Source organism: Haliaeetus leucocephalus, unplaced genomic scaffold (genome assembly GCF_000737465.1).
Source record: "Haliaeetus leucocephalus isolate CR32 unplaced genomic scaffold, Haliaeetus_leucocephalus-4.0 Scaffold984, whole genome shotgun sequence".
Lineage (NCBI taxonomy): Eukaryota > Metazoa > Chordata > Aves > Accipitriformes > Accipitridae > Haliaeetus > Haliaeetus leucocephalus.
The window spans coordinates 2,609,685-2,637,248 of NW_010973420.1; the positions used below are offsets into that span (position 1 = coordinate 2,609,685).

General features: G+C 36.6%; 2 protein-coding genes across 3 annotated transcripts in view; one reads left to right on the forward strand and one right to left on the reverse strand.

The window, feature by feature from the left end:
• Positions 1-27,564, reverse strand: part of SYN2 (synapsin II) — a 186,922-nt gene that overhangs the window by 56,555 nt on the left and 102,803 nt on the right. The window lies entirely within an intron of this gene.
• Positions 105-27,320, forward strand: TIMP4 (TIMP metallopeptidase inhibitor 4). The gene is made up of 5 exons (XM_010584435.1): positions 105-391; positions 19,781-19,878; positions 25,500-25,614; positions 26,268-26,392; positions 26,565-27,320. The coding sequence occupies exons 1-5, from the start codon at positions 262-264 to the stop codon at positions 26,760-26,762; spliced, it is 666 nt and encodes a 221-aa protein (XP_010582737.1). The 5' UTR covers positions 105-261; the 3' UTR covers positions 26,763-27,320.

Genomic DNA, 27,564 nt, shown 5'->3' on the forward strand with positions numbered 1-27,564 from the left:
GCTTTTTCCTTAAAGGAAGGCGGAGTTAGGAGTTAGTGTCAGGGCCATAAATAAGAGGGTCCTATGTCAGGGAAATTAGAAGTCCGTTAACATAAGCGTATACTCAGAGCGAGCATTAGAGGGCTTTCCTAAACCATCCAAGTCGGTTGAAATTGAACTGCATGCGGAAGAAATCAGATAGCTATTAGGAAGTTTAGATATAAAACCAACAGTAAGAAAGCATTTTCTCTTGGCTGACCGATTAGCTGTGCTTAAGGCAACATGACTCCTGTACTGAATACCTTGTTGTTTTCAGTGCTTCTGCTTCTGACCCACAGAATTCAGGAGCTGGTGGAGGCGTGCAGCTGTGCCCCCGCTCATCCGCAGCAGCTCATCTGCGACTCGGCTTTAGGTGAGTCAGAACAGCTACGTGCTTTTAACTCGGGCGGTGGGAAATCAAATGGAGCTACTCGGACTGCTGTGAATTTTTTTTTCGTACAGCTGGAGAGGACTATGTTTAACCAGGTGGCTTAGTCTCTCGAAGGAGTGTAAACCAAAATGACTACAGAGATCCCTTTTAAAGAGAGGGCTATGGGGGGAAAAAAATGGTAGTAGCTGTTCTGCTTTTCTTGTTTTTCCAGAACATTTTGTGGTTACAAATTGTTGAAATTGCTGTATTATTTAGTGGCTTGCTTTTTTTTTTTTTTTAAATAGGAACAGTTTCTATATGAGGTCCTGACTTAGACTAAGCAGGGGAGAATACCTTAACTTTCAAACAGCTACTGTTAACAGTATCTGTAATAAAATATTCTATCTAAATATATCTGCTATGTGTAAACTATGCATAAAGATATTTTTTATAGCACTTTGGGGGAAAAAAAAGAAACACCACCCCCAAAATAAAAGTCCCTAGTGATAACATGTTGAAACACTTGATCTTTGTTCTGCTATACTACAATTTCTTCAGTTGGATGTTGGGTTTTTCTGTCATTTTCAAAAAATACTTGAGCAGGAAACTGATAGGCCCTTTATATTCTGCAGATGAACTTCTGTATAAATATAACTTTCCAGTCTTTAGGATAATTGTATTTCATGATATTCAGTCAGCACTGCCGTTGTCAAACAACTTATAGAAAGAAACTAAAGATCACAAAATTAGACTGCATGGGGATAAGAAAATGTGACATTTTGCAGTCTTTTGATTTCATTAGCTCAAGCTAAGGCTGGTTAGCTTCCATCTAGTGTGAACAGTAAATGTAGAACATGAGTTTCCAAAGTGTCACAAAATTAGCATCTCTATGGGGCAGGCAATACCTTCTGCATACTGATTAATTGCTTTTATACCCTGACAGAAAATCTTTGTAGCCATGACAAACTCTAAGCTCTGTTTGTGGCCATCAGTTAAATTGTTTTTTAATCTGCTTATGTTAAGCAATCTTTTTCATTAAGTTACCCACACTAGGCATTACAAACTTGGGGTTGCTTAAGGTGTGAAAGAAAATAGCTGTGCTACCAGGAGTTTAATTACATATGTATACATTTAACTGTATTAGTCTGCTGCATTCCTATACATAAGAAAGTGACAGTTTTTGAACAGACTTCATGTAGAGATTTTCCTAAATAAACAATTTCACAGTATAGAGAAAGCTCAAAATACTCATTATGAGCCATCTTCCTTAGGGAAGCCATACTGGCCATTATTACAATATATATTAAGATTTATTCCATTCTTAGATACATTTCACAAATGGCAGCTTTATGCTACTTTTTATTTGTATTTAAATACTGAAGATTGTAAAATAAAACTACTTTATATTTGGACTTGATGCTCAAGCTCCCACTTCTATAAATATTCCTATTTAAGTAAACTGCACCTTTTGGCTAGGGAATGTTTCTATCAAGGATCCCTTTGTTTAATCTTTATCATTTAAAAACAGCATTTCTCTATATTCTAAAATGATAGGAGGATGTAGATATTCCTTCACATAAATATGTTATACGTACTTTTATATACACTTTTGCATATAAGTATACATAAAACCTGCTCTAAGCTTTTATGGATTAATTATTTCATTTGCTTTGGCCACAGTATCTTGCATAAGCAGAGCAAAATTACTTTGAAGGAGCTGGAGAAGACCAGTGGAGTTGTCTGCCCTGTCTAAGAGAAAACTCCACTAACCACTTTGGCAAAGCCAGCTCCTCCATCCCCGCTGCCAGAAGTCTGGGTTTTTGTCCAGGCTGTGGGCTGGGGCTCCCCTGGGGAAGGGGCAGCAGGAGGCTGGAGCCCGGGACGCAGCCCCATCCCCTGGGAATGAGGGCTGTGCCCACAGCTCTGCTTTGTTTTAGGCAAGGCAGGTTTGAAGCCACACCTGTGTCCTCAGGGCCACCTGGTTCTCAGGAGGGATTGTAAAACCCAGGCCGTGCTAGCAAGTATCCCGTGCGGTAGCATACCTCAAACTTCTGTTAACATCACCATACTTAAAGATGGGGTTTTTTTCTAAGATTTAAGAAGATTAAAGATTAGATTGAAGATCTGTACTTCGATTTCAACATTTTCATACTTCCAAAATATTGATAAAAAAAGAAAGGGACAGCTCTTCAGCTAGCAAAACCTATGGGAGTTGAATGCTAATATAGCAATTTGCTGAGACTATTCAATTTTTTTCAGTTATTTTTCAGTTCATCCATCTATGTACCCACAAACACATTCAAGTATTTCCTTGAAGGATAAAACCCTAGCACATCTTATTAAAAAAAAAGAAACCATGCCGTGCCTCTGAATTCCACAGTAAAATGAAAACTGAGACTAAGTCTCAGTCTTGCTCATAGAGCTACCAACCATTATATGTACTTCAGCTACTCCATTATTTCTCAACTTCACTATATATCTGTAACATCTTAAATTTCCTTTAGGATCACTTGTGATTTGGGTGGAGTGAAAATGGAGGCGGAGGGGGTTGAGTCAATAGACATCACTTGAGCCGCTAACTGAACATGTGAAACCACTGAGAAACCTTAACATTTATATGGGATACCCAAGAAAAAAAAACAAGCAGAGAAACTAATTAAGTCTGGGACAAGTTCTTTTCACTTTTACTTTTGTTCACATGATTAGTGCTGTGACACTTTGTCTTTTACTGTCAGGAGGCTTTTGTGGCTTTACTCTTTCTAAATACCCACAGCTACCACACAACCTGAGTAACTGATAGAAATAACAGGCTTTCTGACAGACCTAGAGTAAAAGGGAGCTTCTGGTCCTGCAAGGTGCTGCCTAAAACTAAAATAAGGAATGAGTGAAGAGCCCTGCAGGTGTTACATGGTTGTACACCGCAGGAAGAACAGTAACGATGGGGAGTAAATCCTGAGTGCCGTGCCAGTCCTGCCTTTTATCTGACCTTGTGTTTGTCCATCTCCCTGCTTAGCCTTAAGAGGGTGTGATTTTGTACAAATTTCAGCAGTTTTCATGAACTTCTCAGTAGTTTTAAATTTTGCTTCAAAGAGAGATAAATCTTCATTTGTATGGAGTGCCTAGCACCATATAAAATCACTTACAAAAGGGAGATACATTCCTCTTGTGTTCTTCTAAATGGTGCTGAGGCCCTCCTAAAATGTGCTGAATGCCTTCAAACCCCAACGAACACCTATACCTCTCAAGAGGACTTTCACTGGGAACGGAGATGGGAGGTTTATTAAATAGCATTTTCATGCACTACACTGCTAATTATCAGTGCTAACCCCTCCATCCCCCAGAGGAATCTGGGAGGCTTTCTCCTTACAGACATGAAATGTGATGAGGATGTGCTGTTTAGCATTTCAAACTTGGTAGTGAGGCATCACAGTTTCAAGCTGATACAAGAAATTTCCTCTGAAAATGGCTTTTTTGGAGAGAACCATGGATGCAATTGAGTTTATCAGATAGTGTCAAGATAACAGATTTCCCTTTTGCCACTGACTTCAGTCTTACTGGATTCTATTCTAAACCAATGTTCACATCAAATTAGACAATCTGTAGAGAGAAATGCTATATGTGGAGAGGACCGATTGATCCCTTTCTAAAGTTCAATTCATGCTGGTTTTTTCCCCCTTAGGCATAAGCAAGGTTATTTTTTGGACAATAGGACAAATATGCAAGTACTTTGCATTTCTTAGCTACGTAACACCAGAACCCAACCTTTAAAGTTAGATGTATTCTTTCTGATTTAAACTTATTGGTTTTTTTCTTAAACATATATCGAAAATGATATTTTTACTGAATGCTGGGCACCATACTCCAACAGAAATGACTAACAGATCTTGAGTACAAATAAATACATAACGTAGCTGCAGAGAATAGTTCTATAGCTTTGGAGAAAAGTGGCACATTTCGAAATATGATGGAAGCTTTACAGCTGGAGCTTGGCAGCATTTTCAGCCTGTTAAAAACTCATAAGATCACTGAGATCAGGCATTGTAAAGATGTGCCAGATGATATATTAAATTTTAATCACATTTAAAAATAACAGTAAAAATTTTATTTAAATACACCAGAATTAAGTTTTCAAAGTCAGCTCCTCTGGGATAAAATTACAATATGTTATTTCTTTATTATTGAATTTCATATTAAAACTTTCATGGCTCAGTGTCCCACGATTTTGCCTCTTTGCAATATAATATCTAGTTTTGTACTGGAATGGATTAATTTGTACATTATTAGAGTGGGAAGTAACTTTGCCTGATCTGAAAAATCAGCATAGGAAAATGTATTAGAAATGTAGACAGTACTTATTCCAGCTTAGAGGAGAAAAGGTGAACAGCAAAATTAAAGTAGACTTTATATTTTATTCTTACTATATTACGTGATACGCACTCACCATATTCTTAATCTCATAGACTCTACTTGCTGTGCGCAGTGTGATTATGCAGATACCAATTATCCACATGTTTAGGTTGATGAGCACCTTCAGTGGGGGTTTTGACAAAATTAAGCAGCTATGTAATTACTCTTCATGTGTTTGGGAGTACAGTGTTCATACAAACAGTAATAACCATACCACGTAACGAAAGACCATTAAAGACAGAGATGCAACAGACCTTAGTGTTGTGTGAGGGTTTCAACAGAGTCCCATAAAAAGTCCCGAATCTTGAAGCGGTTGCTTGAGGGAACGGGCAAGACGGCCTGGCTGGAGAAGGCTGCTGCAGACCCTGGCAGGATCCTGGGTCTCAGGCCACGCTTTCGGACACCCCACTGACAGACACGGGGCCACACGGCTTACATCTTGGAGTGGCCTGCAGTCTTTTAGACTTCTCCTCCACAGCATGGAGAGATTATAAGTACTTGGCATATGATCTGCATTTATATTCTTGTCCTGCCAAACGGAGGCAGGTCTTACTGCTTCATAGCAATGGCCTTCCTCTAGAGTGGAAATCAGTGACAATAACGCACAGGTATATTTCTAGAGTAACTTGTCACTGACTGGAAAGGATAATGCAGCTACAATTTCTCAGGGGTCCCACACAGAAATGAAAGCTGAGTTTCTATTCCAAGAATTGTGAATTCGATTATAGAAATAACGTACTTGACTTTTGCTGTTCTAGTTCCCTCTCAAACAACAGGAAAAGCACAGCACCTGAGCACGTTACTTGCAAGAATTATTATGAAAAAGAAGTTGCGAGACTGTATTAGTGCCATTGATAGAGCACGCTGCTAGAATAATATTTTCAGAACCCTAATTACATTAGTCAATGAATCATCTTAAAACCAGCTAGAAATTATACTAATCTCAAAAGTAATGTTATTCATGCTTGGTAGGTTTAATGCAGAGGTGCTGAAAATGAGGCAATTCTCATAGCCTCCCGTCCTCAGCAAGTGGCTGAGAGAAGCTGAACTCCAGTCCTATGCTCAACAGAGTCCCACAAGTGTTCAGAAAACAATGTCAGTATGTAGGAATCATTAACAGTCATACCCTTCCCAACATCCACTTTTTGTTATACGCCTAATATTAAGTTCATTAACAGAAATTGTTGAGAAATAGACATTTTACCCTTAACTCACATTTCAACAGACTCGTAAATGACATAAATACCAAAACCACCTTCCACCTATTTTGGCTGTACAATGTCCTACCAAAGTCAGTTATACCAAAGGTGATAGGTTTCTTTACTCCTGTAAGTATGAAAGAAATACATAGTAATTTTTCTTACTTGTCTCTTATGCATACCTTTATACACATTAATAGTATTTTCAAATAAAATTTTAAAAATCCTAAATGAAGTGAATCCTAGAACTTATTTAAAGTACCTACTGATGCACTTAGAGTGAAGCTCTTAACAAAGAAAAATATCTGCAACCCTGCTAAGGCCCATCACAGGTACAAATGCCTGCATATTGCACTTAAGTTTTAATTGCAGTACATACACATTTCTTGGCATCACAGCCTGAAACTTCTAAATGCTTTAAAAAATACAAAAGATGACTGCACTGACTGCAGAGATGCTGTGCTGTTAATCACTACTTGCAACAACACGTATTTGTATCTGCCTTTGCTGAATAGTCAATAAAGCACCTCAACATTCATGTTCAATGAATTGTTGGAGTGCTGCTATGGGAATAGCAGTTTGAGTCCTTCCATTTGCAGCTAACATTTAAAAAAATGTTAGTGAAACAGCTTCCTAGGATGAAGACCGTATTTCCTGTTTAGGAGTAGGAAGTATTATCTGAATAAGATCTACAAATAACCCTACATTTACTCGAGGTTTTAAGATAGAAGCAAACATTTTGAGAACTTACTTCAAAATTCCATGTCTAGGTAGTTTCCTAACTTACATTTCAGTTCTGAATTCAACACTTGAATTGCATTGCCAATATCATGCAAGTCTAAGAAATAATTTCCAATCTTCTGTAAATTACTGTTCTTCAGAACCCTGCCATTTAAGCATGAGAATGGGGCTCAGTCTGGAAAAATGCAGTAACTCTCCTTTCCTTTGCTCGTTGCACTTTTTCATGGCAGTGTTCCCAACAACTTAGAAGTTGTAGCTGTAAAATGAGGTGGCATCATGAAACTGAACAACAGGACAGAATTTTAAGGAGCCAAATCCACTGAGCACAACACTCCTGTCAATTAGAACGTAGTTGACAACTGTAAAATAATTTAGCTTTAGTGAAACAAGCAGAGTTGGGTATTGTGTAGTAAAATGAAATCTCAGAAGAATTATGCTAGTTGCCTGCTTTAGAAGTAACTCAGTAACACCAACTCATTGCTGAATATGTTACAAATGCAGGATAAGAAAATTCAGGAACCGTGTTACTTTTATTTAAAAGCATGCATTATAATGCTAAGAAACTAAACGCCATGATTTAAAAAACAACATTCTACACACACTGTGTAGAAAACAAAATTCAAACTTAGAAACAAAAATCAAATAATATAAAACACAGAACATGAAAGACTGCCAAACTCTTAATCCTATTAATCTACCAACTTTAATCCCTAACTTTCTCATTAAAAAGTATCTCAATAATATGGAGTTTCTTCCGCATGGAGGAAGGGGCATGCAGCTATGAATGGAAATCTACAATAACATTATGTATGTTGTTCTACAGACTTTAGAGTATAAAGAGAGCGTTATTCTTCAGCTGAAATTAGGCAGATGTTGATTACTAGTCAAATGATGTGGTATTTGAGGCTTGTGAAGTAAAGAGAAATATTTCTGGTAACATGAGTAGCAGCTGTAAAAACAGTGCAGAAAAATAAAACTGACCTTAAACAACATTAGGAAATCATGCTATTTTTTAGGTAATATTTAAGTTAAAAGAATACCACACATCTGTTAAAAATACACTCACCTCTTCTATTTGAATGTTTATAAAAACTAGATTTTAAAACCTCACTCATAAATTGAATGTATTCTTCTAATTAAAAAAAATAAAATTGCATAATCTTCTGGTTTAACAAGGAAGCCAAACCTGATCAACCCTTGCCTTCAACAGAAGGAATTTTTGCATCCTGAGCCAAAAACACACAGAGATTCACAAAATCCTGACCTACCTGAGAGTCCTAACGAGCTTAAATATAGGCCTCCTACATTTTGAAAGCCTCAAATGGAAATGAATTTTGGATGCAGACTAGCACACTTTTGTGTTAATTAAACACAAAAGAGTAACCAAATTCTGCAAAGCATTTTCATTGAAAAATAATACAGTGCAAATTAATATGTCTGAAATGGTGATAAAATAATACTTGCTGTCTGGTTTATTGACTTCCGAAGTATTCATGGTTCTTTTCAAGTTGGTGAGTTTTTGGAATGCAGTAATTTTTTCTGAATAAAAATGCCATTAATAACAACGAATGATGAAATATCCTAAATTATCATATGGAAAAGGAAGGTGTTTCACTGCTGTCTTGTGTAACTAAAACATTTGCACAGTGGCTATATTAACTAGGTAGAGGGACCCATACTGATTAACATACTAAACCTTTTCAAATGTATTTGTGACCTTTCTCTTCAACATCCAATATGTAGGTCTAGCTCCTTTTTCTCCTTGTTTTCTCCTTTGCGTTGAGTTAGTAGAATTTAGGTCTGGCCTAATGCTTACTTTAAATTAATCTTCCCCTTCAAGAACTTCCATGGAGTTCTTTTAGCCCAAGTGATAAAACTTCACGGTAAGGATTTGATTTTTCAGTTACAGATATGGTTGTTATCTCACCATGCTTACCTTCTCATGCAACTGGAAGCACCACCAAGACTAGGCAATGCTCTTCCATATATTGCTTTCCACAGAATAAAGGAAAAAAGCCTGCTATTGTTACAATTATGTTCTTCAACAAGCTCTGTGGTTACAGATCCCAAACACTTGTGCCTAAATAGTCCAGTAAGTTCCACTATTTTTGTTTCTTGTAATTTCAGAAATTGTGCTTCAGTTAATTACTGTGCTGCTGATTTAGTTATTTTACAGTTGGCTATAAGCATTTATTGATGGAACATCAGAAAACTAAAATACGAAGCAGGAAAAATAAAATTGCCTTTACATACTAACTAGCAGAAACATCTTTTGAACTAAAGATTCCTTGACTTTGGGTCTAGGAGTTGTGGAGGAAGAGTGATTATTAACAATGTAGACTTACAGATAAGAAATCCATCCTACAAACACAGAGAAAAAGATTTTTTCAGATTCACTCAATGTTGGGCCAGCTTTGCTGCTGCTGCTTTCTGTTTATATCTAGAACTGAACTAGTACAACAGCTTCAAACACCTGAGTTGGGTTACAGTTTGGAAATGAAACTACTGTCTGCTGATCTGTCTTGTTGAAAGATAAATTGATAGATGAGATGTTTGCTAAACGCATTTGTTCTTTTTCAGCTGTTTAAAGATCATTCAATATCATCTTGCTTGACTCTCAGAAAAGAAAGTATAGGGGTTTAATGTCAGGTTTCCACTGGCAAAAGAATAAGGATGATCTAGCATCGCAGCAGGTATCCTGAAGTAATCATCTATCTCCCTACTGGAGTCTGAAACAATTAAAACCTTGCATAATAATTCAGAAATCAACACTGCAAAAGAATGGTTGCAGTCTCCTTTGTGTTGCAAGCATCAAAAGCAAAAACTGTGTGGAACACCTGTACTGTATGGCTGTGACATCAGACATCAGAAAGATTAGCCAGATTTATTCTCAAAGCAGTGTATTGTAATAGCTATCTCATCACCAAGCTGCTATTACCGTCTATAATTTGGCAGCACTCCTGTGGCAATCTAGGAGTCATCTTTGATCTTCCACAAACACTGCACGAACCATTTTGACAAAATGCATCAGTTCTCATTCAGTACTTAGACTCGACTTCCAATCTACCCCTCTGCCCCCGCAAGATCTAGAGTCTCCTGTATAAGATGACAAAAATACATGAATACTATGGAACGTTTTGTCAGAGATGATGAGGTGGCCAGCAAATTTTGATTAAAAACCCCCACAACAAAACCAATTGATGGTAAAGCATTTGGACACCCATGGCAGAAGTAGTCTCTAGTTGACTGGAAGTGCTTCAGATAAGAGAGAATTATGGCCATTGTAAACTACAAAAATATATCTCTATAAAATAGAACACAATGAAACAGACATATTTTGCATTAAAAGGACAGAACCTAAACCACATGGATGCCAAATTCTTCTCTAAAGAAGTTAAAAATTAGTACAATAATGAACAGGAGATGAAGCCTTTTCAGTGTTTAAATAAATCCATAACAACTAGATTCTGAAAGATCACACATAAATTCGAGTCAATTTGCAAAAGTGTAAGTTGCCTAGGAATTTAACTCAGGTTACTTATCGTAAAGAAAGGTAAGGATTTACATGCCTCCAAGTTGAAAACCGAGTAACTGAAGCAACAAAAAGTAGAGTAGTTTTTCAAAACATAGAGTACAGACCTTTTTGCATGCAGTACAGATCATCTTGACTCAAAATACAAGAAATGGAGTTATAGCACTAGCAGAGCCTTTTTTGGACTCAGAGCAGAGAAAAATGACAAAAATCATAAATGGGAACAGGATAAAAAATAATGGCATTTTTATGAGACTATAGTTGGCAAATCCTTCAGCATGAACAGAGAAACCAGAATATTTGCTGTTAAGGGACTTGCTTTGAAAAGGCCTTAAACATTTCAGGTTAAGGGCAACTTATTAAGCCATAACATTATTCTCATGGTACTGGCACTTGATAGTATTACCCATTACTTTGTTTCATTAAAACACAGCAGACGTGATCCCTGCTCCAAGCGACATATGTAACACATGCAAAGATTTCTACAACTACTTACCATATCAATGGATACGCATATTCCCCCACTAAGTGAACAGTATGGGAATGCTCAAGTACCTATATGCAGTACAGACACATCTACTGTATTTCACACCTCTATTTTTTAGAGATTTCAAATAACTGAGATGGCATTAATGCTAATTGTTCTGGAAATTTTGCAAATGCAAATCAAATACTGAAATGAAAATGAAATAAAAATCTTAATTCTCCTAAAAATTACTTCTAAGTCTCTAAAATAATCTGCTTTGAAAATATCAGTGTATGCAGAGCTACACATTAGGTATTTACTTATTTTAAAACATTATTTTAATGTCAAACAATCAATAACATTTGCCTTCTTTTGGACAAATTGCCTTCTTTTGGCAGTGTTAGTGATACCTGTGAGTTTAAACCAAAGTTAGGATGCTCCTTTTGTGTTGCTAATACTTCTTTCTTCCTTTCATAAGTATTTTGAGAAATTATAATCTTTTCCATATACAGATATATAAATACATAATCATGAATGTTTAAGCAAGTTAATTTGGTTTCTTCCTTGGTCAAACTCAAAGCATTACAATAAGCAAATGTGGCAAGTAAGTCTATTACATAACTGAACAATTTAGCATATCTAGTTAAAAATATGGCAGAGTTGCATAGGGAAGGTGGTAATGCTGTACAGATGGGACAGTTGCTTTAAAGTATGGAGTAAGACATTTACAACCTCTCGTACATTTTAGAGGTTTTGTAAGAAATATAAATCAGTGGCCAATACACACTACTTTATTTAGAATTCTACCGAAGCTATCTCTTCTATCTTTTCTATCCTGTGCAGTATTGCTTTAAAGTGGGTTCATTAATTTTTGTCTGTTGTGACCAATTCCATGCAGATTCCTCTCCTTTTTTGAGGTTAAGATTATTCTCCTTGCCTGCTGACTCTTTTCCCTCTCTGCAAGAAAAATTAAGCAAATATCTAGTTTCCAATCTAAAGAATATTTTTTTTTTGTCATATCTCTGTCCTCATGGAACCCAAGTATTCAAAACTGTATTCTTGGGTTCCTCTGGCAGCTTTGATAGCATTACGTGCCAGTATTCTTCTTCAAGAGACCACGAGTTTGTAAGATTGGACCGTAATATACTGGGTATAGTATCTATGGCATCTAGACACAGACAAGGTAAATGAAATACTGTGTCTATACCCTGTCTTTGGACCTTCTCTTGGACTCCTAGCATTATTTTACCATAACTTGAGGTTAGGTGAATACGGTAGGTGAGGCCAGTTCTGCTCACAGTCTTTTCGTTAGTTTGCTTTCTGGCTGTTCGCATTTAAATTCTTGGCCAGTTACAGATAGATGCCTGACTTAAACTGGAAGCAAATCTGACCTGCAATTGTGTATGCTGGCCAGACTACTCCGAACAGAAATTCCACCTGGAGCAGCTCCTTGGTTATAAGGAGGAATGAGTTACAGTCCCTTCTGTGTACTGAATCTGCTGAATTAACTCACCTCCAAAACTGAAGGTGGGCACTGCTGAAAATCTCATTACCAGATTTGCCCCCATTTGTCTCTTACAGAATACAAAATATTTTAGTACTTGTATAGTACAAGAAGGGGGCGGTCCTGGATTGTGCTGATCACTAATAGAGAAAGAGTGACAGGGTGTTAATAAAACTCTTTTTTTCTTAATCCTATAGGTAAACGCTCTGAAGATAATCACCTATCCTTTGGTTGGAACTGTTTGCTAACAGACAACTCTTGTCTGAGTTTTGTTCTGCTGTAATGTAACCTGTGGCACTACCAACACTGTACTGCAGTCTCTAGTTATTTCAAAGTCGTTTATCCCAATATTTGAATGAAAGTCATCAGTATTATGTCACTGATTAGTTAATGCATAAATTCTGGAAGTTTCCCTTATGATACTGCAAAATAAATTAAGGCATATAAAATTAAGAAAGCCTTTTATAGTTAATTTACATGAGGAGTCTATGTTCTTAAAAACAGACAGGCATATCTTTATCAGATGGTGTAAAGTTGTATTAGCACCAGTAAGAATTACCACCAGGTAAACTGAGGATTTACTATGAATTTCTGTTTTGATACACCCAACTAAGTAGGAAGATAACCCCCATTTCATAGTGAGGGTTACAAAAAGAGCATAAATACAAAATAGTATAAATACAGTTTTACAAATGTTTCATAAGAAGCCCTTCTCCTCTCCACTATTCAGAACGAAGAGTGGAGATCTCAGAATGAAGGAAAAAGTATACGCCTGGAAGTAATACAAGCATATCATCACAAGAACAGAAAAAGCCATTTCACACAGCAACCCTATACAGCCTGCAAAGCCCAGATTCATTTCAGTTGTTTCCTGCTGTACTATGCAAGTATTTTAGATCGCTGGACCCAGAAACTTGACCTTTACAGCTTCAAACAACTTGGACTCTGTTCTCCTGAATATTCTTTTGATAAATGCTTTCAGTGGGCGTATAAACCCAAGATGCACTAGAGCCACTGTCATATTCCAACCATGTTTTCAGTAGCCTATGATCAGAACAACAGAACTGCTGAAGTGCAGGAACAGAGGCAACTGAATAAGAATTACTGCAATTTCTGTAGTAGTGGTATTTACCTCCTTTGGATATATAAAATAGCGTTGGATCTCACGAAAGTGTTTGTAGTGAGGCAAAATCCAGAAAAGCAAACCTCCTTCATTAACCTCTTTTGAGAAAAATGAGTCTATATATAGGCTTTTGATTAAAAAAACCCAAACCCTCCTCCCCCCAAAAGTCAACACGACTTTTGGACAAGAATTTTTGAATTGAATAGACTCAAGGTCTCTGTGGTTGGGGCTCCTGCAGTTGTCACTGTGGTATTTTCCCTTGACCCATATTCTGGGTGTGAATCTCCAGGAATTGGAGACATTTAGGTAGCAAGTTTAAGCTACTGCACCCCAAAGAGGAAAAAAAGTTCTGATAGGTAGATAGAAGTTTTAAGTAAACTTAGAGTAGAAGGGTTAGCAGAAACAGCTGCATATTGTGTATGTGAATGTTTTCCTTTTGGTGAAAGGACACATTTTTATATATAAACGTTCATTTGAATATAGGGACCTTCAAAATTATGTACGTACATATTATGTGTCCAAGGTTCGGCTTTATTTCATACTGTATACTCTGTCCAATATATAATTTCAGAAAAACACTTTTGTTTTCTATTTTTGCACATTTGGATGCTTTCTTCTATCTGTTCCCATAAATATTTGGGATGCCATGTTCAAGCCATCCACATAACAACAATACACTTTTATTTAGATCCCTCTCCTTGTACCACCTATTCCTTGTCCCTATAAGAGCAATAGCATCTGGCAGCAGCTTGACTGAAGTGTCAGACATTAAAGAGACAGGTAGAAAGAAGTGCTGAAAAATCACTCCTTTTATTTTAGGTAATTAAATGAAAGGGCTAAACTGAGGCAATAAAATTTAAGAAAAAAAAAGAGCTGCATGAGTCATTTGCAGCCTGGTTCATAACTTTTTAGTAACTTACATCTTTCTTTTTCTGTCAACATAGTTTTTTAAATCTCATTTCGAGGTTTTTGTAGCAAAGCTGATTTTGATTATAAACCTGTGTGATATGAAATAAACTTTCCTGACTGATTTCTTGAGAGAAAGACTGCTTAAAAGTGATAAAGATTAACTTTCTATTCAGATAGCTATGCTGTAGTCTGTAAACTTAGTCTGAAGTGAACTGGAAGCTATAACTGAAACAGATTCTTCCTCAAGATGCCTATTTGAAGGGTGTTGCTACTCCTAGTTCTGATCTCAAATCCAAAAGGGATATAATTATCTGGAGATGTCAGGGCTCACTGCTCTTATTTTCTTAATGAGGGCTAACTGACCCCAAGCAGCAAGAATATTCAGCAGAAAGGATGGAGAAGAAATCAGAGACTTTCATTTGCAGTTCAGGGAGCTGCCTATTTTTGATGCAGCGTCAATGATGGATGCGCCTTTTCTAAAATTTGCAAGTGGCCTTAGAGGTGCATAAAAGGAGATAAATCCCAGGGCAAACCAGGAATACAAACGGCTGGCACAGCCCCGGTACTACGGCCTCCTCTGCATGCAGAACCACACTTCTTTGTTCCTGGACCTCAGAATCTATTGCAAGGCTAAGGGACAGGATTTAGCCCTTATTTTTACAAAAAGCAGCTAAGGCATCCCAGTCTAGACAACCTTGCCCTTCTATTCATTAATATACCTATTGCTGAAGGACTGGAGCTCATTAACTAAGGAATTCTGCTTTAAGCTGCAACTCCCTAACCAAAAATATATTCATTTACAAATCGTAGGTATTACATAGTTTATCACTGATACAATGAAAACTCCAGTGCAGCTAGTATTTCAAACTGGATACATCCATCGTGATAATAATCTATAAATCTCTTCTAATTCTAGAAGACAGTGAAATATTTTCTTCTGATAGGAAAAAAAAACCTCAGAAAAAAAAATACTGAACTAAACCCAACTTAAGTAAAACAACAGTTCAATAGTAGTCTGTATATCTCGTAGTACTGTGACCTGAACACACTTGACAACTTTGTTCAGGGTGTAGCTTGAGTGTTTTTAGAGTCCAAACAGATGACAAAAGAGATTTTCAAAGCTCCAAGTGTCTGGCTCCCTATCTGCCCATCTTTAAAATCTGCACTCTTTCTAGGAATATTTTTAATCTTATATTTTGTTTATTTTTAGGTTTACATATTTAAAATAACAGTGCACATAAGCAATTATGATTTCTTGTTCTTATGTCCAGTAATATCTTAAATATTTTCCTATGTAAGTATTTTTCATTATATAGTTACTGATATTTAACAGATACTGGGGAAAAAAGATCTCATTTATTCATCAGTTTTTACCTTCTCCCTTACATCTTATTTCTTAAGGATAATAAAGTTAATCTGGAGAGTGAACTCCAATTTGTTTTCCTTTTTGAAGGAGTAATAAAGTCGATTAATTTTGTTGAGTAAAGTTGCCTCTCTTCAAATAATAGTTCTGTGATCAATAGGTGTGTAAGTATAATAATATTATATAAAATAGTATAATAAAGGCTAAATTATTTAATAATATTAACTTGTAACAACGACAGTAATTCTTCACTAAACAGTTTTCCCTTTGTTAATGCCTTAGAAATAACTCCAGAGTCTAAAAAGGTACTACTTCTAGGGAACATCAGAATTTCAGTGGACAAAGCGCAAGGATGTACTTTATTCTGACTCCATCGATATCTCTGACTTGGTATGGGGCCTTCAGTGTGCTGCTCGATTCTTTGTGTCTCCTCTTCTGTGAAAAAGATGCTCGTATTTCATTGCATATGTCTCCGTAGTGTGGTAAAATTAATCTAATGGCAGTGAACTTCTTTTAAAACAAGCCCCTAGTAGAAGTAGTTCCTCATGAACATTAAAACCTCTAATAAACAAGGTGATGGTACAGTTTATTTACAGGTAAATAATTAGTGTAGCTAATTTCAGAGAGAAATCACCCAGGTTTCGGAAAGATGCAGTTAATGCCTAACTTTCTACCCTTATCGTATATAAACACATTTGTATTGCATAAACCCCGACACTTTTCTCCTGACTCTATAAACACAAATATATCCGATGTTATAATCAGGCAGTTCTGTCCTTTACCCAGTTTTGTGGACGTAGAAATGGTTGGGAGATGTTTATTATTATTCAGGAAAGAAGGAATCAAAATATTCTTAACACACTTCCAATAATGAATACCCAATAGCCAAGCCAACTTACTAACTAGAACATTGTCCTCCAATAACTGCAATACGCTGTGACACTAGTCACCAAAGCAGCAGCTGCTCACAGAGGCAGCAACTTGACGTTATGGACTCGGCATAAGCGTGGGAGCCACGAACTGCCAGTACGATTTCTGTTCTGAGGCCCTGTTCCACCTGCCCCCTGCATGGCTGTGATCACGTTAACTTCCTTGCAGCTCAGTCACCTGAGACAACCTTCAGCTGCAAAGTAGGGATAGAAGGTTAAATTTTATAAAAGCACCACGAGTTACAAAATATGAGTTCTGCAGAAATGCTACATCCTACTACTGAAATATTAGAGTGAACGGCTTTTGAAAAACCACATATATTTTTAATGCAGAACGAATTTGAGGCAGACTGAATCACTGGCATTAGAATATGAAGGCTACGCATATGTATTTCATATATGTAAATTCCTCATAAGTAACCAATAACCTTCTGACAGCTAAAATGACATTATTGCACTAAACAGCCAGAGGTTGTTCTCAGTCAAACAGAGGAGAAGCCAAGCCAGCCATGGTATACTTGAAACCATTTCTTGAAAAGAAGTGCAGACTAGGAGGAATCCTAACTTATAACCACGAGTGAAGAGAGGGAGATGGCCAGGCCCAGGAATGCTCAATCAGGAAGTGCTTGTGGTTAAAAACAGAAGCAACCACATGAATAAGAGGTTTTAGGAGACAGCTAGACGACACTGATTGCAAAAAAAATATTAAAGCACAGAAAAAAGAAAACCAAGAAGGATTAACAGGCCCCAAAAGATCCGTGTGCATTTGAGTCTGATTTCAGGAGAATAGAAAAGTAAAACCCAAATAACTAAAGATTTAGACATCCTGTAACAATAAAACTTTCTTGTCGTTAAAAAAAAAAAAGATCTCAATTTGGTCTTCCTTCACCATCTGGAAGCTTTCTCTTAAACAAACAAATGAATTAAACACACACAACATAAAAATAGTTTTCATTTTCTTCTACACACCCAGAAAAAGTTCTCTTAATGACAAACCCCCAAATGTTATACTTTCAGCCTTGCATAACTCCATGGAGACCCTTTGAGCTATCATTGATCATCCGTAATGTTCCTCTCAGACACTAGTAAGCAGAATTTAATAAAAAATATGAAAATGAGTAACATTTCAATATTAAACGCAAGGGGAAAAGTAGTTTTAATTATCCTACAAATGTCTACATTAGGTAGGCAGGAAAAGATTTCCTGCATACAAACCATGTTATGGTATTAAGAAAATAATGGAGCTAGCTCCCAACTGTTGTCTCACCCCTTACCTTCTATATTGAATGAACTCTTTAATGAGAAAACCTTTTTTTAGGAAGTAATGATGCAGTGGAAAGCAATGCAAAACAAAACAACATGATTCTAATTTGACCTTTCCAGCAGTATAGTACACACAATCCACAATACTTTTTATCTGGAATTAGATCAAAGCACTTAAGGAGTACTGTTAATTTGTGGGAACATAACACATCTGCAGATGATTAAAGAGATGCTGCCACTTACCATTTGAAATGAGGAATTTGCTGTTCATACTTAAAAGAACTCTTTCCTTTCAATCCAACCCATAAGTCTAGAATGCTCCTTTAAAGGAGTTCTTTAAATGAGTTTAAATGGCTTGGGAGGAGGGAGCATTGTGCTAAAAGATAGAGGACTCAAGCTTTGAAGCTGTAGGCATCTGCATCGTGCTGATTATTACATTTAGTTTGCTCTGCTAATAAGTGAGGAAATGAGAATTGCCCATTATTAGATGGGACTGACCTCTATTTGGCTGTAAGGAAAATTACAATCTGGGTTTCTTATTATTTTTCTTTAGATATGATGTTTAGAGGTCAATCTATCAAAGAAATGCTTTTGGGGGAAAAGCCTGATTTTGATGCCGAAAGATTTTCCTCTGCATCATCTTGATATTTTTTTCAGTGAACGAGAAGTATGAGGATTTCACTGTAAGAGTGGTCAAACCCTGGAACAGGGGCCAAGGGAGGCTGCAGAATCTCCATCCTCGGAGATAACTCAAAACTCAGCTGGGGACGGCCCTGAGTGTCCTGATTCAAGTTGAGCAGAGGTTGGACTAGACCTCCAGAGGCTCCTTCTAACCTAGCTGATTCTATGAAACGTCATGCCTGTTTCACACTAATTTGATAGAATGGTTCCTTTCATCATGAAAAATAAAAACAAAATAAAAAAAGAAGGCCTCTCAGAGTTGCCCTCATACTGAAGATTATTTTCTGGTCTCTATCGTACCTACAGATGCAGATGTCCTTGCACAGATCCACCTCTGCCCAGTTGCGACTTGGACTTAACAGTTGAAGTGGCGTTCGACTGTTGATTGCTCCGGCCTTTGCCAGTATCTCTCCATGCAGATGCAGATTGTTTGTTCTAACAAGTACTACATCTGCAGAGGAGCTGTGATAGCAGCCATCCAGAACTGAGCAAAACCAGCACTCTCTCAGTACTTTTGGTGGATAGAAGTCCCAGAGAAATTTTGGCCACATTCTTAGAATCTTGTTACTCTCTGTGCCTAATAGTCCTGGTATATTTTAAACAGCATATACAAGCAAGGTGCCTCAAACAGACAGGAAAATAAACCATTTCTTCTTTCATAAAATCTCATACTTTCCTTGTTTAAAGAATAGGAAGTAAATAAAAAGTATCAAAAGAGGGAGTAATTAATTTATACAGGTTAACACAACTAATGACGTGCTACATTAAGAAAAATGCTAAAAAGTTATAGTCTCAGAAAAGTGAATGAAAGACTGTTCTCGTCTTCTGATTTCATGCATGAAACGGATGCTTTAATCTTGTCTGGCACCATCTTTCAGAGTGTCAACGTCAAGCTGAATTAATTGATCAACAATTCTTCTGTCATCAACAGAAGTGTCCCTTTCATTTGCTCATTGATTATAATGATGGGTGTTTTATAAAATTTTATGGGATTCAAGTTTTTCAAAGATTTTGATGGACAGTTTTTGTCAAAACCGAGCAGTAACTTAATCTGGATTTCCAGATTCATGGAAATTCAGATTTATATCACAGACAGACAACTTATTTTTATTTTCAGGAGTTAACTTAGTCTAGTGTTCTTATAGTAACAAGCCTTAAAATCTGCTTCTAGCTAAAGTGTAAAAACAATGCTAAAATCTATCAATATAATTTTTGCTATTGCTTGTAAAATGAGATATATGCTTATTTGCATTAAAATCTTTTTCTCTATTACAGTGATTCGAGCAAAAATATCCAGTGAAAAGGTGGTTCCTGCCAGTGATGATCCTCTTGATACCCACAAAATGATCCGGTATGAAATCAAACAAATAAAGGTACATGGAATCACTTAGCTATTTTGAAGTTCAATGTGATAACCTATGTACATGACTACAATTTTGCCCCAGGTGCTTTAAGCTGGAAAAGGCTCCAGCTGTGTCCGTGGTTAGACCCAGGTAAACTACACGGAATAATTCAAAGTAGGGACTAAAAAAGGGGGAAAAGAAAAGAAAAGAAAAGAAAAGAAAAGAAAAGAAAAGAGAAAAGAGAAAAGAGAAAGAAAAGAAAGCTGTTCTGACATTAATGAGTTGGTTGCTAAATAACTATATTTTGACAAAAATTTCTGTTATTCGCAATTGCTTTATGAGGACTTTATGAAAACCTACTTCAGTCTATGAATGGTGTTCAATACACATATGCTGTTTCTGATGGATATTTGATCACCTATGTTGCATTATGATACTGCAAATCTCTGGCTGGATGATGCAAACTTTATAACCAGAGGAAAGCATTTCCAGCTGAAATAGCAAGGACCTTTGCTCATAAGTGAATAGGGATATTTGCAGAAACAGGAGTCCTTCCCTGATATTCATATAAACAAAAAATCTATTTGTATGAATGTTGCTAGGAAAGCAAACACAGAGTGGGAGCACCCAAAAATACAGTCACTCAGAATCTCACAGGATTTTCCCATTATTTGTTCAGCTCCAATAAGGAGACATATTCATTACTGTACTTTAAGAAGAAATATCTTGATCGCATTCAACTCACCATCAGTCTCTCACTGATGGAAAAAAGGTCATGATCTACCTGTTTCTGGAATACGCAAAAGAGAGATAGTGTCTTTCAATTAAAATGTGTTAGTGTGCATTGGTGAGGGGTTTCATTTGTTTGGTTTGTTTTAAGTCTTCTAGGTGGTTTTATCTCTCATTTTTCATAGACTATTATTTTGTACTATTTGTATTGATTTGTGTTATTACATTTACTGGGAACACTTAAGTAGATCATTATGGATGGCTACGTGCTTTCCAAAAAAATTTTAATCCTTCAAATTGTATCAGTAGATCACCTCACAGGAGCTTTATTAAGAAAAATGCATGGTAAACAACAATATCTCAAAATATTCACAAAGATAGTTATCACACCTGACTGCTGTTAAGGTTTTATAGCAATTTCAACAAGCCAATTCTTTTTACCTTGCTAAAACAAACCCCAAAACTCTTCACCATCTGCCACTTTCTGTCTTCATAAACTATTAAGGATATTTTCAAATGTTTCTTTACAGAAATAAGTATATAAGTACCAGAGCAATTCTCTTTCCTTCCATTAGCACTTCAATATCCTGTTGCTCCCCTGCAACACTTCAGTAACCTTGTAGAAAAGCAAATTATCTTATACTTCAGCAAAAAAAAAGAAGTCTAGTCCATGTTGTTATTTTCAGTCTATAATCATGTTCTTCAGTAACAGCACACCGGAATCTCTGAAATACATTCATATATTGGAGCTGCTTTAGAGCTTCTGCCAAATTTTTGTAAGTGGAGGCCTAATCAAAACTCAGGCATCAGTAAGAGATCTCTAATTCCACTAAGCTTCAGAAGGCAAGTCAGCTAGGACTGGACAAACCAGAGAGTTTTATTTTCTAATAAAAGATCCTCTACATCATTACATACAAGCTTAGACTAAAGACAAATGGGTCATAATAGTCCCACCCTTCAAATTCTTGCCTCTGGCCAGAAGAGAGTTAAGAAGAGGTAGGAGCTGAGGCTTCCACCCACGCACGCAGGCTGCTCAGCTGTGTTGGGACCCCGCGCCCTGCTCAGCATCTCTAACAAAAACAATAAAAGGATTTTTGTTTGAAATCTCCACAACACAGAGCAGGCGAGCAAACAGGAGCTTCTGTAAACTGCAAATCTTTTGTGGGATGGCTAGTAAACTCAGTGTGGCACCGAAACAAATCCATGAAGGCAACTTTGCCTGTGCCTGGTAAATCATACAGGAACTGACAGAGTGATGTAACCTGTTATATTCTAAGCACATCATTCAGAGGTAGCATACACGTAAAAATTAAACAGGACAGGGTATACTGAAAAATCACTGAGAAATATTCACTTTTAAGTCAACAGAAGTTCAACAGGAAAGTGTTATGGATAACACTGTAAAGTCTGCATCAAGTTAAAAAAAGTAAAGATAGAGTGAGGAATTTTAAATAGCTCATGCTTGTAAGCATTTGGTAAGTGTAAAATAATCAATTAAAATAATATAATGTTGTATACAATCAGTCAGATTTGGCCACCTCCATGGAGCGGGACAATTCATAGACTGCCTAACGACACAGAATGATAACATTTAAAAGAACCTAAATCAACAGTGTATGTCAAATAGTAGAATATTCTCTTTTCACTGTTAAGAGTCTTTCTTGAGTGCTTACAGACCGATTTCTCATATTGTAAATTTGATGACCTGCAGTGAGGATAAACCGAACAGTCCTTTTAATGTCCGATGGCACTGATCACGTGTTTCTGGCTAACCCTGTGCATACACCTTCACAGGATTGGGGGGATATGCTAAGAATTTGCTTTATATAACATAGAAAGTAAGAATAGACTTGGTAATCATGTCTTTTGAGCTGTAAGATCTATCAAGCTAAAACATGATTATCAACTCAGTATTAGTTTTGGTGAATACTTTTTAAGCCACACACGTGTTCACACTTCCCTCAGCAATTCTTCTCCCCTCTTGGAAAAGAAACACAGACCCTATAGAGGTTACACTTTACTGCAACTGTAAATTCAGCAAAATGCTGCTGTTTCTCTTTTATATTACTCTCTGGGCTGTTTGACATGTAATGTTAGTGTGGCTGGTTTATGCTAGTCCTGTTACAAAAACTGTATTTCTGTTATTTTAAATCCAGTGCATTAGGCTTAGCATTAAAGCATTGGTATTTTTGGAGAGAAATATTAAATATGATTTTGTTATTCATTTTCAGGAATTAAAAAAATAATGATGAGGTTTATTCATTTTATACATACAGGTTGCCATGTTAAGAAGCCATACATTTTTTCAATTACTGTTATTTTCTTTTATTGCAATATTTACAGCATTATACTAAAGAGGGAAGAAAATATGTGATTTCTATGCAATTGAATATTTGTCTTCATAATATTATTGTTATTGACTTGGTCATCATACCTACTCCGAGGAACCAGCTGTATATTAAAACAGTGCCATTAGCTTTTGTGACATTTTGTCCTGTATTATCAGAGTAGTGAAGTAAGGCCCAAGATATTACTGTCATATGTGAAATCAACACATTTTGCCAAATTAAACTAGTATAAACAAAATTGCTAAGTATTTTCCACACAAGCTGCATGGATGGAAACCCACTGAAAGAATCAGACTTCTTTTACAAGAGGGTGGGGTCCCCTCACACTGGGAATATGAGGAGTTATTTAAGCTAATAAACACAACGATATCTACACTTCACAATGATGCATGCAGTTTTAAAGCTAGATATTAATCGCTATATAAAGCTAAGAAAATAAGCCATGATATAGTTGGAAAGGCTTAGAGAATAAAGAAGGTAGAAGAATGTAATTATTATAACAGGAACACACCTGAGACACTGAAAGTAATACAGATAGTCTTAAAAAGAAGTATTGTAAAATCTTAAAGCAACAACCGTGTACTGGTGTCAGTGATATACCTCAGAAGGACAGGGACATTTTCAATATAGACTTCAGTGTCAGGCTCACATCTCTCTATTCTCCCAGTTCCTCACCCTATTTTCCTACCTCAATAAAGTGCTACCAGAACCTCAAATGTAAATGGACCATACCATAATGCAGAATCGAATCAAGGCATCTTATCCCTTTACAGGGAAAGTATCCACACTTTTAGGAGATGAGAGGATATGATCGAGGAGATCAAATATGATTTACTGAGTTAAACAGAAGATTATAATCTTAAGAAATGCTTTAACAGATATCTAGGTCAAAACCCAAGATAGGTCAGACTGTAATTTCAAAAAAAACCCCAAGAAAACAAACACCAAATTCATATAAATATTAACTAGACCTCCACTATAAGTTGCCATGGATATTTATCTTTTTTTTAATAGCTGAATCAATTTGTGTTGTTTGCATAATGTCTCTTAAGTTGATTTAGATCAAGCGATGAGATATTAAAAGAAAAGTTGTACCCCACTATACACTGTAGCCCAACCAAAGGTTTCTGAATGTGGAGAGAACTCCAATCAGAGGATACTTGCCTAGTTCACATAGTAACGACATACTGGAAATCTGCATCTGGCACCTGCACCATGAATAAGGCAGATTTAAGCATAGCAGAAGCAGGGGATTCGCGTTTCAAAGACGGCAGAAATCAAAGGGCTGGGTTAGCAATCAGGCAGATTCTCCGCAACACACGTGGAGCCTGCTCCTGCTGCCTCACGTGGGCATCTTTCTGAGAACTCTGATATTGGGCTGACATACCAGACTACTTTTATCTAATAAAAGAGGACACATTTTCATCATCTTTCTGTATGTTTTCTATTATTTTCACTGCTGCTTTGTACAGGATACCGGTTTGGGTTTTGGTTTGATGTGTTTGTTTTTTCTACTAAGTATTTCAAATTCACTTCTAATATTTTTGGATCAGAAGCCCAATGACACCAACTTTTGGCTTCTTTTATTCCATAAACAAGGCTTCAGAAAAATCAACATATTACAGTGTATTTTCTAGTGCCCTGTACTATTTAAATCTCCTGAGAGAACTTGAGTAACAAGAACACATTTTCCAGTGACGCCAGCTGCAACTGGGAGAGCCTGCCCTTGGGAGCTGTGAGCCTCGCGATTGTCCACAGCTGTCAACACACAGCATGATGTCACCAAACGGGGCCCCCGAAGCGTCGGGGCTTCACTTATGTCATATTAGGTGATGACAGGCATCCTGAGGCTGATTACCATCTTATGGGTCCTTCTCACGTTTGGACACAACTAAATTTTGTTTTGATCTTTTAATGGCTTATTTAAGAATTATTTTCATAGTTGGAAACGCTAGTTAAGGAGCAGCCACTCTGAACCCTGCGCAGGCTTTGATCCTGAACCTACCCCTTTTGGTGCTGCAGGCTATAAATTCGAAGAGCTGGATCCCATTTTCCAACAGTTATTTGAGAAGGTCGCATTGGGCAAAATTCTGGATGGGGAAAACCAGCTTGATTTAATGACCGAATGTAAGAATAACACTCTTGAAGACACACACCATCACGCTGATCAAGATAAAATTTTCCATATTAATATATTGAGGCATTTTTGCCTCTTACAATGCTGCAGCACCTTGTTTGAGATGAATGCTGTCTCTGCATTATTCCTTAAATGGAAGATGCCAATAGAATCATGAATTGATGAGAAAGCTTTAAAGATCCATTAAAAGCACTGAAAAAGCACATTTAAAAACCTGTAATTTAAAAAAATGAAGACTTAATTTCCTTCTAAAAATAATGGACGCATTTCATTTAGTGTAGAGACAGGGTCTAATTGTTGGTATTTTCTCATATAAGTTCAGACTTTAGAGCCTTTTTTAAAGAGATGCACCATGCACGTCTTTCGGCTGTTGTTTGCAACTGTTTTTTTTCATGTTTGTTTTCCACTACTGACTTTCTGTTTCTCACAATTTTCAGATGTTTAAAGGTTTTGAAAAGCTCAAGGATGTCCAGTATGTCTATACCCCTTTTGATTCATCACTCTGTGGAGTAAAACTAGAAGCTAACAACAAAAAACAGTATCTTTTGACAGGTAAAATGTAACAAAATGAATGTACTTATAAAACTAGAAGTAACTCCTTAGATTGACTTTGTGAAGATATGCCAGCCCTTGTTAAAAAATAATATATTTATGTACTAAATAACACAAACACAATGAAATGTACAAATTGTGTAAAGCTGTAATTATACCGTGATCTTACATGTTTTCCATCCTTCGTCCAACAATCTTAAAGCAGTTTCGAAGGAAGCCAAGGTCAGTAACTATGTAATTAGTAAATAGGAAATATGCCATTATAATTTGTTTAAAACCAACAGTACTGATTTTCCCAGGAATGAAAACATGTTTAATGAGACAACACATGCCTACATGTATGCAAATTTAGGGTTTTAAGTAATTACAGATTTTTCTCTGGAGTCCTGAAATACTACTGCATTTGCATCCATGCCTTGCTGGCAGATTATCAGCATCTTTTGAAAAATATCCTTCTTAAATCTTTTACATTTATTCAGCATGCAATCAGCAGAATGGTTCTCTCAGTTATAATTACATTCATTGACAAAAGTGTGAAACAGGACTAATTTGGTGCAATTAGTTAAAAACTTCAGGTATTCTTGCGATTTATTTCAGCATTTAGGAAACAGTTTTATTTGCTTGCCTTATTTTTCTTATTTTCCATGCTGTAGGCCAAATTTTAAGTGATGGTAAAGTCCTCATCCATTTATGCAACTACATTGAGCCATGGGATGATTTATCCTTGTCTCAAAAGAAGAGTCTTAATCAGAGATACCAAATGGGCTGTGGCTGCAAAGTAAGTATAGAACGAAACACTGTCTAATAGTGGAACCTACCTCCCAGGCACTAGCAGCTTTCACTGGTGGGAACTGTTCTCCTATACACCATGTATTTTATATTATTTGAGAATAAATACCGTTTTAAAGAAACCGGCAATATACTGAATTAATGTACTATTTCACCTTTAGATTACTACCTGCTACATGGTGCCCTGTTCAATCACGACACCAAATGAGTGCCTCTGGACGGACTGGCTCATAGAAAGAAAGCTATACGGGCACCAAGCCAAGCACTATGCCTGTATCAAGAGAAGTGATGGCACTTGCAGCTGGTACCGAGGTGGTCCTCCCCCAGAGAAAGAGTTTATTGATATCAGCGAACCTTAAAATGATCACATCCTAAAAAGCCTTGGAGTCTAATTCCATCAAACATTGCACGCTCACAGCTTTGAACTGCCATCGTCTAATGTATCTGTTGCTTAGAAACAAAAACAAATTGTCCTGTACAGCTAAAGTACAAGTCTGTGGAATTGGCACTCTCGCACGATGAGGAACAAATCTCCTGGAGGTAGCTACTCTGTAAAGTTATGCTTTGCACAGAGAGGCTCAAGCCGAGAATGCTCCTCTATGTCCTCTAAGGCATAGCAAGTTTCCCTTTTACCAATATGAATGTACAAGAACAAAAGAATTGCCAGATTTTTTTTCCCCCTATTTCTGTTAACCTACAGATTAAGAGAGCCCCATGTTTTATTCCAAATCTTTTTGATGAACTACGGAATGTTTTATAGAACTATTTTTTTCTGTATGAAAGTCTTCTGATACAAAAGAATTATTGTACAGTGTATATGTAAAGTATTGTAACAATGTGCTATAAAAAATTCAAAAATCCCTGTATTTCCTTACCTGTTGAAACAAGTTGAACACTTCTGTGATTAAAACAATCTGTGCTCTGTATTTTGTATGTTACTTATGTCATAGCTTTCTTTATCTACAGCGTTGTAACTGTCATTGATAACTAAGTTAAACAGCCTTGATAATCAAAATCCTCTTACCCAATTCAATATTCCTAGGACTAGCTATACCTTGTCAAAAGACAAGCCAGATGTTCTAATTCTTCAGCATTTTATGGAATCAACACAAATAACGACAGGCTAAAACTGCTTATATTTACAGAAACTATGTCCATCAT